Genomic DNA, 15116 nt, shown 5'->3' with positions numbered 1-15116 from the left:
CCATGATCTCCTACATCTTGACATTTCAAATAATCAGTTGGCGGGAGAGGTTCCCGACTGCTGGGAGAAATTGCCGAACTTGCACACCCTTAATCTGGCTAACAACAGTCTTTCTGGTGAAATCCCTCCCTCTTTCAGCAGTTTACAAAAATTAAATAGACTCCAAATGCATGGTAATAATTTATCTGGTGAGTTGCCTTACAATTTGAGCCTTTGCCAACAATTGTTATCCATTGATGTCGGAGGGAACAAGTTAACAGGAAAGATCCCCTCTTGGATTGGCCAGTTGTATGGAGTGTTCTTTCTAAACCTTCGTGGAAATAAATTGCATGGCAGTATCCCTCCCGAGATATGCAATCTTACTAATATTCAAGTTCTGGATTTATCGATAAACAATCTGTCTTCGGTAATACCTGATTGCTTTGACAATTTTACATTCTTGAATAGGTCGAAAAATATGCCTTTCATTATACCTAGTTTTGGTCAAAGCTCCGTACATGAAAACGGATTTTCATCGTTTCAATGGAAAGGTCAGGAATTTGAATATAATCGGGGTAATATAGTGCTTCTCAAACTCATTGATTTTTCAAGCAATGGATTGACCGGGAACATCCCCAAATCGTTTTCTACTATGAGGGGATTGAGATCCTTGAATCTATCTAGAAATAGTTTGACGGGCTATATAATTCCAGATATTGGTAAAATGGAGTTGCTAGACTCTCTTGATCTTTCTCACAACCAACTCGCTGGCCAAATACCTACAAGTTTGGCAGAAATAGACACTCTTGGTGTTCTTGATTTGTCGAACAACAATTTGTCTGGAAAAATTCCAACGGGTACTCAACTTCAGAGCTTCAACACATCGGCTTATGCTGATAATGATGGACTATGTGGTGACCCTCTACCAAAGTGCCCCGATGAATCAAGTTTCTAAGTTGAATCAAGTTGAGCAAGCTCATGACCGATGATCTTTCTAAGTTGTTGTAATAGGGAAATAAAAATTCATCTCGTTTCTCATGTGAATTGGGTGAATGTAGTTTTAATTTGTTTTCATTGTATTCTACTTGTATTTGTATACTTTATGTTGGTGTGTATAAATGTGTTGCTTCTTTATAATGAACATGTGTTTTTTAGTAATCTAAGACAAAGACAAATACACAATGCATTAACCTTGATTTTCGAAGTATGGTACAACTGAAATTTACTGAATCTAATCACGAATTCATCGACTCCACGTCACTCGTGCACAGGGGGCGCAGAGCCAGTCCTTAAGCAGCCCGCGAGGCAAATGCCCCTCACCTTTATAGATATATAAATTCTTCACATTGTTGATGAGAAAATCATATACAATCTTCATGCACTTAAATTCGCCATTGTTGATGCGAAATATCATTGTATATAATCTTCATGAATTAACTTTCCATTTATTATTGAGTGTTTGGAATAACACCAAAGCACTAATTAATTCCATACGTGACAACATTTAATATGATAATATTTATACTCAAAGATTATTAAATTTAACTCAATTCCGTTTAGAGTACAATAAACTCAATGAAATGTTTAAAGTCCAATTAAGTGGAATACAAGATTCGGACTAAGCAATATAAATAGAATTCCAGCAGCTTTGGGCCCTGTTTATAAAATTTTAAACCCTACATTAATGGGCCCAAATATTCAATTTGTTAATCTAGGTCAAAAAAAAAATATTTTAAAAACTGTTTTCTAAAGAAAAACATGTTACCCCAAATTAGTATATAATATATGAATTAGAAAAATTAATGTAATGAAAAATAATGAAAACGTCAAACCTAATGGGCCTAAACTGATGTAGCTAAAACAAAGACCACAACGGAGGTTGATAAAATTTAGCTGGGCCTAATGGGCCCGAAAATTAATGTCATTATCGTTTAATCGTTTTATTTTCTGCAATTTTTATTTTCTTATCTATAAGTATAACTAGAATTCACTAACTAAGCTCACAAAAATTGGGTGACTTAGAGGAGTGTTAAACTAATTTAATTGCGTTGCATCATCCATAGTGGAGTATATGAATTTGTTTTTAAAAATATAGCTATAAAATAGTAGAAAATTTAAAATAACACATGACAGGACACAAATAACTCTAGGAAAAAAAAAAATCATGAACACAAAATTTATTAGTTTTTAATATAATCAAACATAACTTTGCTATTTTGTACATAACTTTTCTTTGAATTTGGACTCAAGTTCTTACGCGAAATTATACTACCTATTGTTTATGAATCAGTCAAACTCATCTGAGTTTTTTGTAGCATTTGTTTTTGAATACCACATATATTTTATCTTTTATTTTGTATTTATTGGAGAATTTATAATCTTCGTATATAATCATTATGAATTGTCTTCCAATTTATTATGTAATATTTTAAGTGAGCATGAATTAGTCAACCTTCGCTTTACTCTTTGGTCCTTTTTCCATTCATTTTGAATACAATTCTTACGTTAAATTTTGTTTATATCTTGGAACACTATTATAATTTTTCGCTTCGACCAAAATATTGAATATGGTTCGTTCAATTCTTCATTTCATTGATGTAGAAATCATATTGTACAATCTTCATGCCTGTACAGTTAAATTTCCACATAAAATTGATAGAAGAATATCTTTGTACATAATCACGAATTATGTTTCAATTTATAATGTACATAATTTTAGTGATAATAAATTAGCCAACCTTCGCTTTACTATACGTCTTTTTCTTTTCTCTGATTTCGAACGCAATTCTTACGTTCAGATTTGTTTGTATGTTGAAAAACTATTTCGTAATATATAAGCTCGGACCTCTTTTTACGTTATACTATATCTTATCATGAATTATATCTTAAAAATTTATTTTATATGATTTGTGATTATGACTTAGTCAAGTTTCACTTTCTTGTTTTGTTTTTCAAGTTGACTGAGTGTCAAATCGTCTAGGTATGTTGGATTTCAATTAAGAGATTTTGCCTATTTAAACTGTTACCCTTAATATACAATGGAGCATCCTACAAAAACAATTCACTTCAATACATGAGCAAAGAGAGTATGATTTCTGAAAAAAGAATAGCAATCAAATTTGTTCTTGTTGTTCTTTCTTGTGTGTTTGTTTCAGGAGATGCGGAAGTGAGATGCATCGAGAGTGAGAGAGAAGCACTTCTTAGCTTCAAAAACGGCCTCATCGACGAGGATGGTGTTCTTTCGTCGTGGCGAAGCAACGAATGCTGCAATTGGCATGGTGTGGAGTGCAGCAACACCACTGGCCATGTCATCGCCCTCAAATGTGATCATTTTGGATTGCGAGGTGAGGTTCGTTCTTCATTGCTTGAGTTGCATCGTTTAAGTCATCTCAACCTGGATTGGAATGAGTTTGGATCCATTCCAATTCCAGAATTCATTGGGTCTATGAAACAATTACAACACTTGTCTCTTGAGCATTCTGGCTTTTATGGGAAATTTCCTCCTCAGTTAGGGAACCTTACCGACCTACGCTCGCTTGCACTCGGTTGGAATGGTTTTGAGACTGTCCCTCCTGAGTTAGGGAACCTTACCAATCTACGGTCACTTGATCTTAGTTTCAATAGTTTGGTGATCATCCCTCCTCAATTAGGGAACCTTACCAACCTACGCTCACTCGATCTTAGTTTCAATAGTTTGGTGATCGTCCCTCCTCAATTGAGGAACCTTACCAACCTACGCTCACTTGACCTTAGTGGGAATGGTTTTGGAGGCACTTCAATCCCAGAATTCTTTGGTTCCATGAAACAATTGCAATACTTGTCTCTTTATCATTTAAATTTTTCTGGGGTTGTTCCTCCACACTTAGGAAACCTTACCTATCTACGCTCACTTGATCTCTCGTTTAACTCTTTGACTTCAATGTCTCTTTTAATACTTGGTTCTGTGTTGGAATCACTCCAAATACTAAACTTATCTGGAAATCAATTCAACGGATCGATCCCAGACGTGAGACCATTTCCTTCGTTGACAGACTTGGACCTCTCCGGAAACAACTTTACAGGTCCCATTCCTCTGAGTCTTGGCCAACTCTCCGAGCTTCAAAATCTAGATCTTGCTTATAATTCTTTGGAAGGTTTAGTGTCTGAATCCCACTTCATAAAGCTTGATAAGTTAACTTCACTGGATTTATCCTTCAATCCATTATTGAACTTGGATATTGCCCCTGATTGGAGTCCTCCTTTTCAGTTGAGTAGAATATATTTAGCTGAGTGCGATATGGGTCCATATTTTCCAAAATGGATACGATCTCAGAGGAATTTGTCATCCCTTGATCTCAGTGGTGCCAATATAAGAGATGAAGTCCCCATATGGTTGTGGAATACGTCTTCCTTATTAGATATCAGTCTCTCCGACAATCAAATAAGTGGTACGATTCCGAATCTCTCATCCACCTCCATCCATTTTATGGATCTTAGTAACAATCAGTTCTCAGGTCCTATACCATCATTTCCTGCAAATACTGACGAGATTCAGTTGAGTGAAAATATGTTTTCCGGTTCAATTTCATCTATCTGTGAAACTCACCATGATCGGCTTGTGACCCTTCGCCTCTCCAATAATCTGTTGGCAGGACAGGTTCCCAACTGCTGGGAGAAAATGCCCAAATTGTTTTCCCTCAATTTGGCTAACAACAAATTTTCAGATGAAATACCTGCCTCTTTGGTCGAGTTACAAAACCTTCGTGCCCTACAGATGCATGGTAATAATTTATCTGGCGAATTGCCTTATAGTTTGAGACATTGCCAAACATTGAGTTTCTTTGATGTTGGAGGCAACAAGTTAACAGGAGAGATCCCAACTTGGATTGGCCAGTTGCATAACATGATAATTCTAAATCTTCGTGGAAATAAATTGCATGGCAGTATTCCTTCCCAGATATGCAATCTTACATTTATTCAAATTCTGGATTTGTCGATAAATAACTTTTCTTCGATAATACCTGATTGCTTCAACAATTTTCCTGTCTTGTCTAGTGAGTATGAGTATATCCAAAATCCAAACTTTTATGAAATTCTTTTTGGTCAAATAACCCGTATGAATGAAAATAAGCACCATGGATATTCATCATTTCAATGGAAAGGCAAGGAATCAGAATATTGGAATAACATCGAACAACTCAAACTCATTGATTTTTCAAGCAATAGATTGACCGGTAACATTCCCAAATCATTTTCCACTATGAGGGGATTAATATCCTTGAATCTATCAAGAAATAGTTTGACAGGATATATTATTCCAGATATTGGTAATATGGAGGTGCTAGATGCTCTTGATCTATCTCACAACCAACTCTCTGGCAAGATACCTATAAGTTTGGCAAGAATACACACTCTTGGTTATCTTGATTTGTCAAACAACAGTTTGTCTGGAAAAATTCCAACGGGTACTCAACTTCAGAGCTTCAATGCATCGTCTTATGCTGATAATGATGGACTATGTGGCGACCCTCTACCAAAGTGCCCCGGAGATATCTTGAGGCCATCCACCACTAATTCGAAGGGAAACATGAATGAGAAAGACAGCGTCTTCTCATTTATGCAAGAAGTTGGCATATCAATGGGCTTTGGTTTTATCTTTGGATTTTGGGGAGTTATTGGTTCATTCATATGGAAGAAATCATGGAGAATTGCATTCTTCAACTTGTTGGATGCTGTTGGAGATTGGTTCTACGTCAGGATTGTTGTGTTTGTATCCAAATGGAGAAGAAATTGAAATGCAATACAGGTAATATCAACTACATTTCATTTACTCGAATTTGTTACATTTACATTACTTTAAGATATTGGAACCAAGATTTTATTTTTTAGATTTATAACATTCCCAATTTTTTCAGCTGTGACACTGCTCGCTTTAGAGATGAAACAAGGTGAACAAACTTGGAGTTGGTGATCTTATTTAATTTTAATGTTTTAGTGTTTTTACTTTCCTTTGTAAACTGTATGTTGGTATGTATTTGTTTTGATATTGCTGAAACAAAGTCCACCAAGGGAGGTTGATCAACTTTAGCTGGGCTTAAAATGGGCCGAAAATTAATGTCACTATCTTTTAATCTTTTTAACTCGTTTTAATTTCGACAATTTTAGTATAAGTCTATTCACTAACTAAACTGCCACAAATTGGGTGACTTACATCTCTGAATTATTGGGTGAAATTAGAGGAGGAATGTTTAACTAATCCAACAATTTATTGTATGTTTTTTTTTTCAAAAAGTTAGTACATAAAATAGTAAAATTTGTAATAGCATATGACAGGACACAAATAACTAGGAAAAAAATCATAAAAATAAAATTTTATGAGTTTGTAATATAGTCAAACATAACTTTGCTAATTTGTAATTTTTCTTTGATTTTCAAGTTCTTACGACGAAATTATGACCAAATGCTTCATTTTTCATCTGAATGAAAACTATTTTTCCAATATTCTTCAAATATTTGTCAAATACTTACAATGTCGATATTTTTATATGTTCCATTGCATCACACTCGCAGTGAATATGTATGATTATATTGATTGATGGGCTGAGTTCGACAAATTTGATTTGATTTGGCAATTGTGATAAATAGTTGTGCTGTTTCTTCTATAAATGAATGTTTATGTATGTGTTTTTGCACTTTCAACACTTTGTTTGCGATGCGTATGCACTGTATTCCCTGTAAATATAGAATTTCTTCTGATATTTTTCACATTAATGCATAAATAACATTTTGAAATTTGAAATATGCATGCCAGTCCATATGCCACCAGGATGAGAACTAATTTAATTTGATGCATAGAACTAATTTAATTTCTGATATTTTCTACATTAATACATAAAGGGAATTGATCTATATTACAAACTGGTAACAGTCAGATACTAAATAGATTACTATAATTTGATCTGAGTTGATCAAATTATAGCCATAGTTGCAAAATTTGAAAATAGAATGTTAAACCACGAGATTTAAATTTTTATCTATTAAGCAAATGTTAACAAGCTGCAAATTAATTTAAATCTTTTTCTCAAAACCTCACACTAGAGAAATAAATATGAGCTAAGAAAAGACCGGAGGCCTTCCCTTATATATCAGCTCTCTAGCAAATACAATAAGGACCTATTCGATCTCATTGCTCATGCATAGAGACCGTGTTTATTCTTATATCTTATTCAATTACATTTTCACCAGTCACTTAAGATTTGAAAATGAAATATGATCCTAATAACGTTCCAATTTTTTCAGATTTGAAAATGAAATATGATCCTAATAACGTTCCAATTTTTTCCAAGAGTGTCCCATCCGTATACAAAACGATACAACATCATATATCCCTATAAAGCTATCAAAGTTATAAAGACTAAGCTTGATTACAAAAACAAAAGCGCAAAGTGTGAGATTCTTTTGAATTCAGATAGCTTATTCTACTTTTGAATTTTAAAAAATTTTAAATAAAATTATCTCAGAGGCAAAGTAATCCGAATTACGAATTTAGGTCAAATTATATTCGTAAACAAAGGCCTTAAATATATTCGTATAAAACGGAGGATGGCATATTTAGTTGGGCTTTAAACAGGCCAAATATTGGGCCTATAAAGCTGAACTGGGCTTTAAAAAAAGAACTTGGCTATATTCTCTCTTTGCTAGATTTTCCCTCCATTTTACCACTTAACACTCCAATTATGATTTTCTTAAATATGTTGTATGTTAAACATTATGCTCTTCGAAATGTTCTCTTCTTAAAAATTGTTTTTATGGGCGATGCCTGTGAGACTGAGAGTGTGATTTAGGAAAAGAATTTTCTTATTATTCAGGACATGCAAATTTAAACACGCAAACTAACATTATGATTCTTATACTTTATAGTAAAATGCGTTAACCCCATAAAGATCTGGTCATCGATATGTTTCCCACATTTTGTCACCTTTAAGTATTTGTTTTAATATTAAATAAGAAATGTAACGAATTGCAAACTCTAAATATTGTAAAAACTCCAAACTATGACCTGAACCGTTAAAAAATGTCAACGGATGACAAAATAACAACAACAGAAAATATCAACACAGTGTCAACATCAACAGTCACAAATAACAATTCAAGCCTAATCACATTGTAGTCTTCAAGAGTACTTGAGTTTTATTTTTCACATTTTATTTTTCAACATAAACAATATATTAATACAATAGTCCATTTTTGCTCTATTAAAGTTTAAACATTGCGCATTCCCATGCAACTTTTGCAATTGCAGCTGTAAGATTTGTTTGCGATTTGTAGTGATTTTATTTTATTTTTTTATAAATGGCCTTTCCAGAATTTGAGACTTTGCGAGAAGGTGGCTGAGACATAAAATCTGGCTCGGCCCGATTTCGAACGAGTGAGTCCCGAAATTCATAAGTTTTCCATTGTCTTTAACAACGAGGAGAAGTAATGCGACAGCATATGTCTCAGAATCTACCAATAAGAAAATAGCAAGCCTTTCATGTTTGTCTTGACATAGGAAAAAGTGTGTGAGTCGAGGCATGAGCTTGGCCTCCAAATGCACAAAGCGCACCGACGCCGTCTGATTGGAACGAAGGCAAGTTTGCTTAGGAAATTTAATTACTTTCTGAAGATATCCTTACTCAGTTTGCGGGATTAAAACACTGCAACCAGTGTAATTATGGAGTGTGCAAATATGTACATACATATATATTTTGGTCCCTAATTTGACATAAATTTGAAGAATAAATTTTTATTGCTACTACTATTCTTATTAGAGAACATTTTTTAATTATCAAATGTGTAATCTAAAATATGTTGGCATTATCAAACGTTAACTAAAATGATGTCATGTTTTAGGATGCTAAACAACATAATATTACTCCCTCTCCGTCCCGGCTAAGATGACACATTTCTTGGCCGACACGGGATTTTAGGAGTTATTGATTACTGTGTTTAATTGGAGAGAGAAAATGTGGATGTATGTATTAAATAGAGAGAAAGAAAGATGAATATTTTCATAGGAATGAGAAAAAGTGGTTAGATGTATTAATTGGAGAGAGAAAGTTTCTAAAAAAGGAAATGTGTCATCTTAGTTGGGACAAACTAAAAAGGAAAATGTATTATCTTAAGTGGGACGGAAGGACTATTACTAAAGTAAATAATTCATTTGTTGAGTTATGATTTATATTAAGTTATATCAGTGATAAAATCTTGATCGGCCACAAAATCAGAACAAATCAATTATTTGGTAATTTGTAGGTGAAACCTAAAGCCAGTATGTAAAACCATAATTTGACTATAAAACCCTAAACCCTTATTATTATTAGATAATTAACTATTTAAAATTATCAAATGTGTAATAACAAAATATGTTTGTGTTTATCTCTAATTTCTCTCTCCTCCATACCGCGACCAGTTAGTACGTTAATGTAAGCAAGGAGGGAACAACAATTAGTCATTGAACGAAAAGTGATGTAAAACCGATCAAAATTTGATCTTCAGAGCAATTATCAAATACTTCCTCCGCCCCGATTAAGAGTCACACTTTTCCATTTCGGTCCGTCCCCGTTGAAGAATCACACTTCATTTTTATCCTAAATAGTAAGTAGGTCAAACATTCCACTAACTCAATTCACTCACATTTTATTATAAAACCAATATAAAAAAAAATGATTCACATATTCCACTAACTTTTTCAACAAACTTTTCTTAACATTTTTTAAAACCTGTGCCTGGTCCAAGTGTGACTCCTAATCAGGGATGGATGGAGTAGAAATCTAATAATATCAAAAGATAATAGTATAGATTAAACTTTTCTCCTTTTTCTTCTCCTTGGTTGAGAGATTTTTCTCATCTGGATCACCCATGCTGTTTCTCTTTCGATTGCTTTGTTCTCTCTTTGTATTTATATTATTGGTTTAGTTGTTTGATTTGTCGTTAGAAATATAATCTACTAGTTTATTAGAGACATGCTTTAACTAGTATTAAAATTATAGTCCAATTCGAGTCCTGTTAGATGGAGTGCCAACTATGTTTATTCTAATTACATTCAACCTTGACCAAAAAAAAATAGATTTAGTAACATCTAACAAGTAATTAACCTTGTTAGAAAAGGAAAATATTAAAATTAAATAAAAATAATACTAATATGTTTATTTTCCTATTTACATGTACTCCTTTAGATGTACATGTTTCTTGATCCCTTGTAATACGCATAAAAATAATATAAATATAAACTATAAATTATCTTCAACATAAAATTAGTATACTTAATAGTATAATTTAAAAAATCCAAGCATATCAATTCTTGATCCCTTGTAATACGCATAAAAATAATATTAATATACACTATAAATTATCTTCAACATAAAATTAGTATACTTAATAGTATAATTTAAAAAATCCAAGCATATCAATTGACAATCCTTTCAGACTTCGAATTGGATTAGCATCTTATATATACTTAGCTACATTGGTGATTGGTATTGTCTTTTTGTTGTTGTGCGTTTAGATTTTTCTCTATTGTCGAATTGGGCGAGCATCTTATATATACTAGGCTACCTTAGTGGTGTTTGACTATTGTAGTGAGTTTAGATTTTTGTCGATGGTATTTAAAGCAATATTCAGTGTTGTAGTTATTTTTGGTTTGATTTTTTCTGTTGGTGCTGTTCGTAACATTTTTGGGTACTGCCACTTCAATGAAATTTATCAACTTGGAGATTCCATGAGTGATGTAGGAAATTTGATTAGAGAGTACCCGGTCGGGGCCTCTACGAATTTTGCGAAACTGCCGTACGGCCAAACGTTCTTTGAGGAAGCTACAGGTCGTTGCTCCAATGGCCTTTTAATGATAGACTATATTGGTAAGATTAATATTAAATTTGTTTTAGTTAATTACTATAGATGCTTTTAATTTAGTTACAATCACGATTGTTAATATATGATGAACAGCAATGTCCGTTGGGCTTCCTTTGCTTCCACCGTATAAACACAAGGGGACTTGGTTTGGGAACGGAGTCAACTTTGCCGTGGCTGGTTCCACCGCGTTGCCGTCTGAGGTGTTAGCTGCTCATAACGTAACGAATCCGGTGACAAATAGTTCTCTTGACGTTCAATTGGATTGGATGGACTCCTACTTCAATTCCACCAGCCTTGATGAGATAGGTAAACAATATATATCCTTTCTTTTACGATCTACTCTCTCTCTATATATATATATGTAGTAGAATAATTATTATGGAGGATTTGGTTTGGTGAGTACATAGATCGTTTCAAGAAACTCCGAAGTGCTTTGTTCATGGTGGGAGAAACCGGTGGTAATAATTACAACTACGCAATCTTTCAAGGGAAACAGATGGAGGAATTGAAAAGCATGGTTCCTCAAGTGGTTGAAGCCGTGATTAATGGAACTAAGGTGAGTTGACACATTGTCATGCATCAATTAGAGAAAATTGTAATTTTTTTAAATATCAAATTATATCATCACTTTTCTACCTTTTACGATTTCTGATTGATATTTCTTATCCAAAATTTTACATTGTTCTATATGACGATCGAAAATTATGAGATGATTTATTGAAGATATATTGTAAAAAATACCAACAAATTTAATCAATATTTTAATCAATTAAAGTGGAAAGGTTATGCTTTAATTTGCTATTTAGTTATGGTATTGAAAGTTATGAATATGATTAATGTTGCAGAGAGCCATAAAGATGGGTGCAAGAAGATTGGTTGTTCCCGGAAACTTTCCGATCGGTTGCCTTCCGATATATAAAACAGCATTCCAAGGCGCGCCCCTTAACAACCAAAGTTGCGTGACGGAGTTGAATGAATTTGCGAATTACCACAACGAGGTTCTGCAAGAAGCCATCCTCAAACTCAAACAAGAGAATCCCAATATTGTCATAGTCTACGACGACTATTACAATGCTTACCTAGATCTCCTCCAAAAGGGAAAACATAATGGATATGAGGTAGAGAGGGCTTGCTGCGGAATAGGAGGGAAATACAATTTTGATTTGGAAAGAATGTGTGGAGGAGCTAATGTCAGTGTGTGTGAAGATGTTGATCGACATATAAGTTGGGATGGCATCCATATGACTCAACAAAGCTACAAACACATGGCTGCATGGTTGATACCACGCTTCTTTGCTCAACTCGCCTGCTTCTGATCATTTATCACTTTTTTTTTTTAATTTCTTGCTTTTTATCATTCATTTTATTTTTCGATTCCAAATTTTTGTGCTACTTAATTAAATTTATTACCGTTTGTTTTTTTGATTTTTTTGTACGTTACACCTTTTTTTTCTCATTCCTCTACTATTTACTTTCTGCATGCTCCCAAACAATTATAACTTAGACTCCTATATTAAATCTTAGTGATATTTTTAGGATAATGAAACACTAAAAAAATTATGGATCTTAGATTGATAGTATTATACTAGTCCTATGTCAACTACTATATTAAGTCTAATTAAGAGTCAATGTCAAATTTAAGTTAATTTTTATTATTTAAACTTAGTGATTTAATATTTCAATTTTAAAATCTATGGGACAGACCAGATTTTGAACAAATTTCATGATTTAAAAGGCTATTCTATTTTTAAAATAATTAAAATTTTATTACTTCAAATTCAATTACATAAAATTATAACTACAAAATATTTTGAATTTCATTATAACTTATTTGTTCTCTTTAGTAGTGGACTAATATAAGTTTGAATGTATAATTCGGTGGAAAGAAGAGGTTTGACTAAAAATGAATAGAGAGCATTAATTCTATTCCATAAGGAAATATCTTTCTATGGAATAAATTAATCACAAGGAAATATACATCAAGGAAAACAAATCATAAATATGGCAGGAGATATTTTAGGCTTCATAATTAACACGGACGAGACGTTGATCACAACGACCCAAATACTTATAAAACTATGCTTAGTCTTGTAGTTCGTCTATTTTAATTAATTATAAATGTTATTTTAGTTTTTTTTTTAATCTTGATTCGAGCTGTTATATAAACCTCCGTCCGGGTTTTCTTTGACGGTTCTTTCCCAAAACGTAATATAAACCTCCGTCCGGGTTTTCTTTGACGGTTCTTTCCCAAAACGTTTAGGAGGTCGAACTAGATAGAACTAGCTCTGCAACGAAAATAATAAATGTAGTTCGTTCAACGTAGTAGTAAAATCATCATTTCATTGATGAGAAAAAGATGTTCAACTTCTTGCATGTTCAGTTCAATTGGCCATTAAATTGATGAGAAATATCTTCGTGTGGTTAATATAATTTAGTATTTTTTGCCACTAGAAATTTAATCATGCTAAATTTACTACAAGTTTAAAGTGATGTAATTTTTCACCACATATCAAGAATTAAAATTCGTGATAAAAATCTGAATGGACCGAAAATTGGTACTATATTTTTTAGCTATTAATTAACCCAACTCTTTTATACTACTCGTACTATATAAATATCAGTTATAAAAATGATATATTACCTCATTTACTAATAAAACTCTATTAGATTATTTGATAACTCATTAGCAATAATTAATCATCAAAATATACATAGGCATGTTATGAAGCTTAAAGCATAATTTGCTTAGATTGTACTCCTGCCGTCCCCTAAAAATAGAAACTCTTTCCGTTTTGGTCCATCCCATAAAAATAAAATTTTTCTATTTTAGGTAATTTCTTTCTCTCTAATGAAATGTGAGCCATGTTCCATTAACACAGTTTTCTTTCTACATCCCTTATTCCCAAAAAAATTCGCATGTCTCGTACCCATATTTCGAAAGGTCCGTGAATTTAATCCCAAATTTCGAAATGATAACGAATTTAATCCTTTTTTCCGAAATCTCTCTATAAATGACGAGGATCACTTTACATAATTGAAATTCCTCATGGAGGACTTTTCAACTAGATTCATTACAGTTATATTGCATTTAATAAGGTGGTATGGAAAATAAATAAAGAAATACTAAACAGGTGGCCGACCTCTTATGCATGAATCCTTTTCAAAATAAATTATAGACTTGACTTTCAAGTCATCCAATACCTTCCAAAATTAAATTATAGACTAAAGTCTGAAATTGGTTTACATACGTTTGCTTATTTTTTTTCACTACTTTATTAAAGTGAAAATCAATATGAAGCACCATAAATGCATTGGCTATTTAAACCCACCAACTAGAGATTCTTCAGCATTCCTCAAATATACATACCATCAATTAAGAAAGGATGATTTCTGATAAAAGAATAGCAACTAAATTTGTCATTGTTGTTCTTTTATGCGTGTTTGTTTCAGGAGATGCAAAAGTGAGATGCATAGACAAGGAGAGAGAAGCTCTTCTAAGATTCAAAAACGGCCTCATCGATGAGGATGGTAATCTCTCATCATGGAAAAGCAACGAATGCTGTGAATGGCACGGTGTTGAGTGCAGCAACACCACTGGCCATATCATCACCCTCAAGTGTGAGTTTTGTGGATTGCAAGGCGAGGTTCGTTCTTCATTGCTTGAGTTGCATCATTTAAATTATCTTGACCTTAGTCGGAATAATTTCGGAGGCATTCCTATCCCAGAATTCATTTATTCCATTAAACAATTACAACACTTGCATCTTAGTTTTTCTAACGTTTCTACGACCATTCCTCCTCAGTTAGGGAACCTTACCAACCTACGCTCACTCGACCTTAGTGGGAATGGTATTAGGAACATCCCTCCTCAGTTGTGGAACCTTACCAATCTACGCTCACTTAATCTCGGGTATAACTCTTTGAATTCCGAGTCTTTTTCTCTTTCTATACACGGTTCTGTATTGGAATCACTCGAAATACTGAACTTGGCTGAGAATCAACTCAATGGATTGATGTTTGACCTTAGAGCATTTCCTTCATTGACAAACCTATACCTTATGGGAAATAACTTTACTGGATCCATTCCTATAAGCATTGGTCAACTATCCAATCTTCAAGATCTATTTCTTGTATCCAATTCTTTGGAAGGTTTAGTGTCAGAATCTCACTTCATCAAACTTAACCACTTAAGGAGACTAGACTTATCCTTCAATTCATTGATCATGGATATTGCTCCTAATTGGAATCCTCCTTTTCAATTGAGC

General features: G+C 33.2%; 3 protein-coding genes across 3 annotated transcripts in view; all 3 read left to right on the top strand.

Annotated features, from left to right (window-relative positions):
• The window catches only part of LOC125195537 (receptor-like protein EIX1), a 7789-nt gene extending 6855 nt beyond the window's left edge, over nt 1-934 (top strand). The window contains exon 6 of the mRNA XM_048093675.1: nt 12-934. Coding sequence (XP_047949632.1) covers nt 12-934 — 923 coding nt within the window. The remainder of the gene's footprint in view (nt 1-11) is intronic.
• A 2110-nt stretch (nt 935-3044) lies between these two features.
• Nucleotides 3045-6000, top strand: LOC125192479 (receptor-like protein EIX2). The gene is made up of 2 exons (XM_048090066.1): nt 3045-5764; nt 5874-6000. Exon 1 carries the CDS (start codon nt 3053-3055, stop codon nt 5750-5752), a length of 2700 nt encoding a protein of 899 aa, XP_047946023.1. The 5' UTR covers nt 3045-3052; the 3' UTR covers nt 5753-5764; nt 5874-6000.
• Nucleotides 6001-10597: 4597 nt separating this feature from the next.
• On the top strand, nt 10598-12183 carry LOC125195536 (acetylajmalan esterase-like). The gene is made up of 4 exons (XM_048093674.1): nt 10598-10856; nt 10945-11157; nt 11259-11407; nt 11697-12183. Exons 1-4 carry the CDS (start codon nt 10598-10600, stop codon nt 12165-12167), a joined length of 1092 nt encoding a protein of 363 aa, XP_047949631.1. The 3' UTR covers nt 12168-12183.
• Nucleotides 12184-15116: the final 2933 nt, after the last annotated feature.

This window comes from Salvia hispanica, chromosome 6, assembly GCF_023119035.1.
Source record: "Salvia hispanica cultivar TCC Black 2014 chromosome 6, UniMelb_Shisp_WGS_1.0, whole genome shotgun sequence".
Classification (NCBI taxonomy): Eukaryota; Viridiplantae; Streptophyta; class Magnoliopsida; order Lamiales; family Lamiaceae; genus Salvia; species Salvia hispanica.
Note: the sequence above shows the minus strand (reverse complement) of the source record. Positions and strands in the feature narration are given on the sequence as shown.

What these genes read in the sequence shown, in the direction of transcription:
- LOC125195536 (XM_048093674.1), top strand. Translation starts at nt 10,598, where the DNA reads ATGGTATTTAAAGCAATATTCAGTGTTGTAGTTATTTTTGGTTTGATT. An exon ending in CACCAGCCTTGATGAGATAG is followed by an intron (nt 11,158 to 11,258) that starts GTAAACAATATA and finishes GTGAGTACATAG; the next exon opens with ATCGTTTCAAGAAACTCCGA. An exon ending in CCGTGATTAATGGAACTAAG is followed by an intron (nt 11,408 to 11,696) that starts GTGAGTTGACAC and finishes TTAATGTTGCAG; the next exon opens with AGAGCCATAAAGATGGGTGC.
- LOC125192479 (XM_048090066.1), top strand. Translation starts at nt 3,053, where the DNA reads ATGAGCAAAGAGAGTATGATTTCTGAAAAAAGAATAGCAATCAAATTT.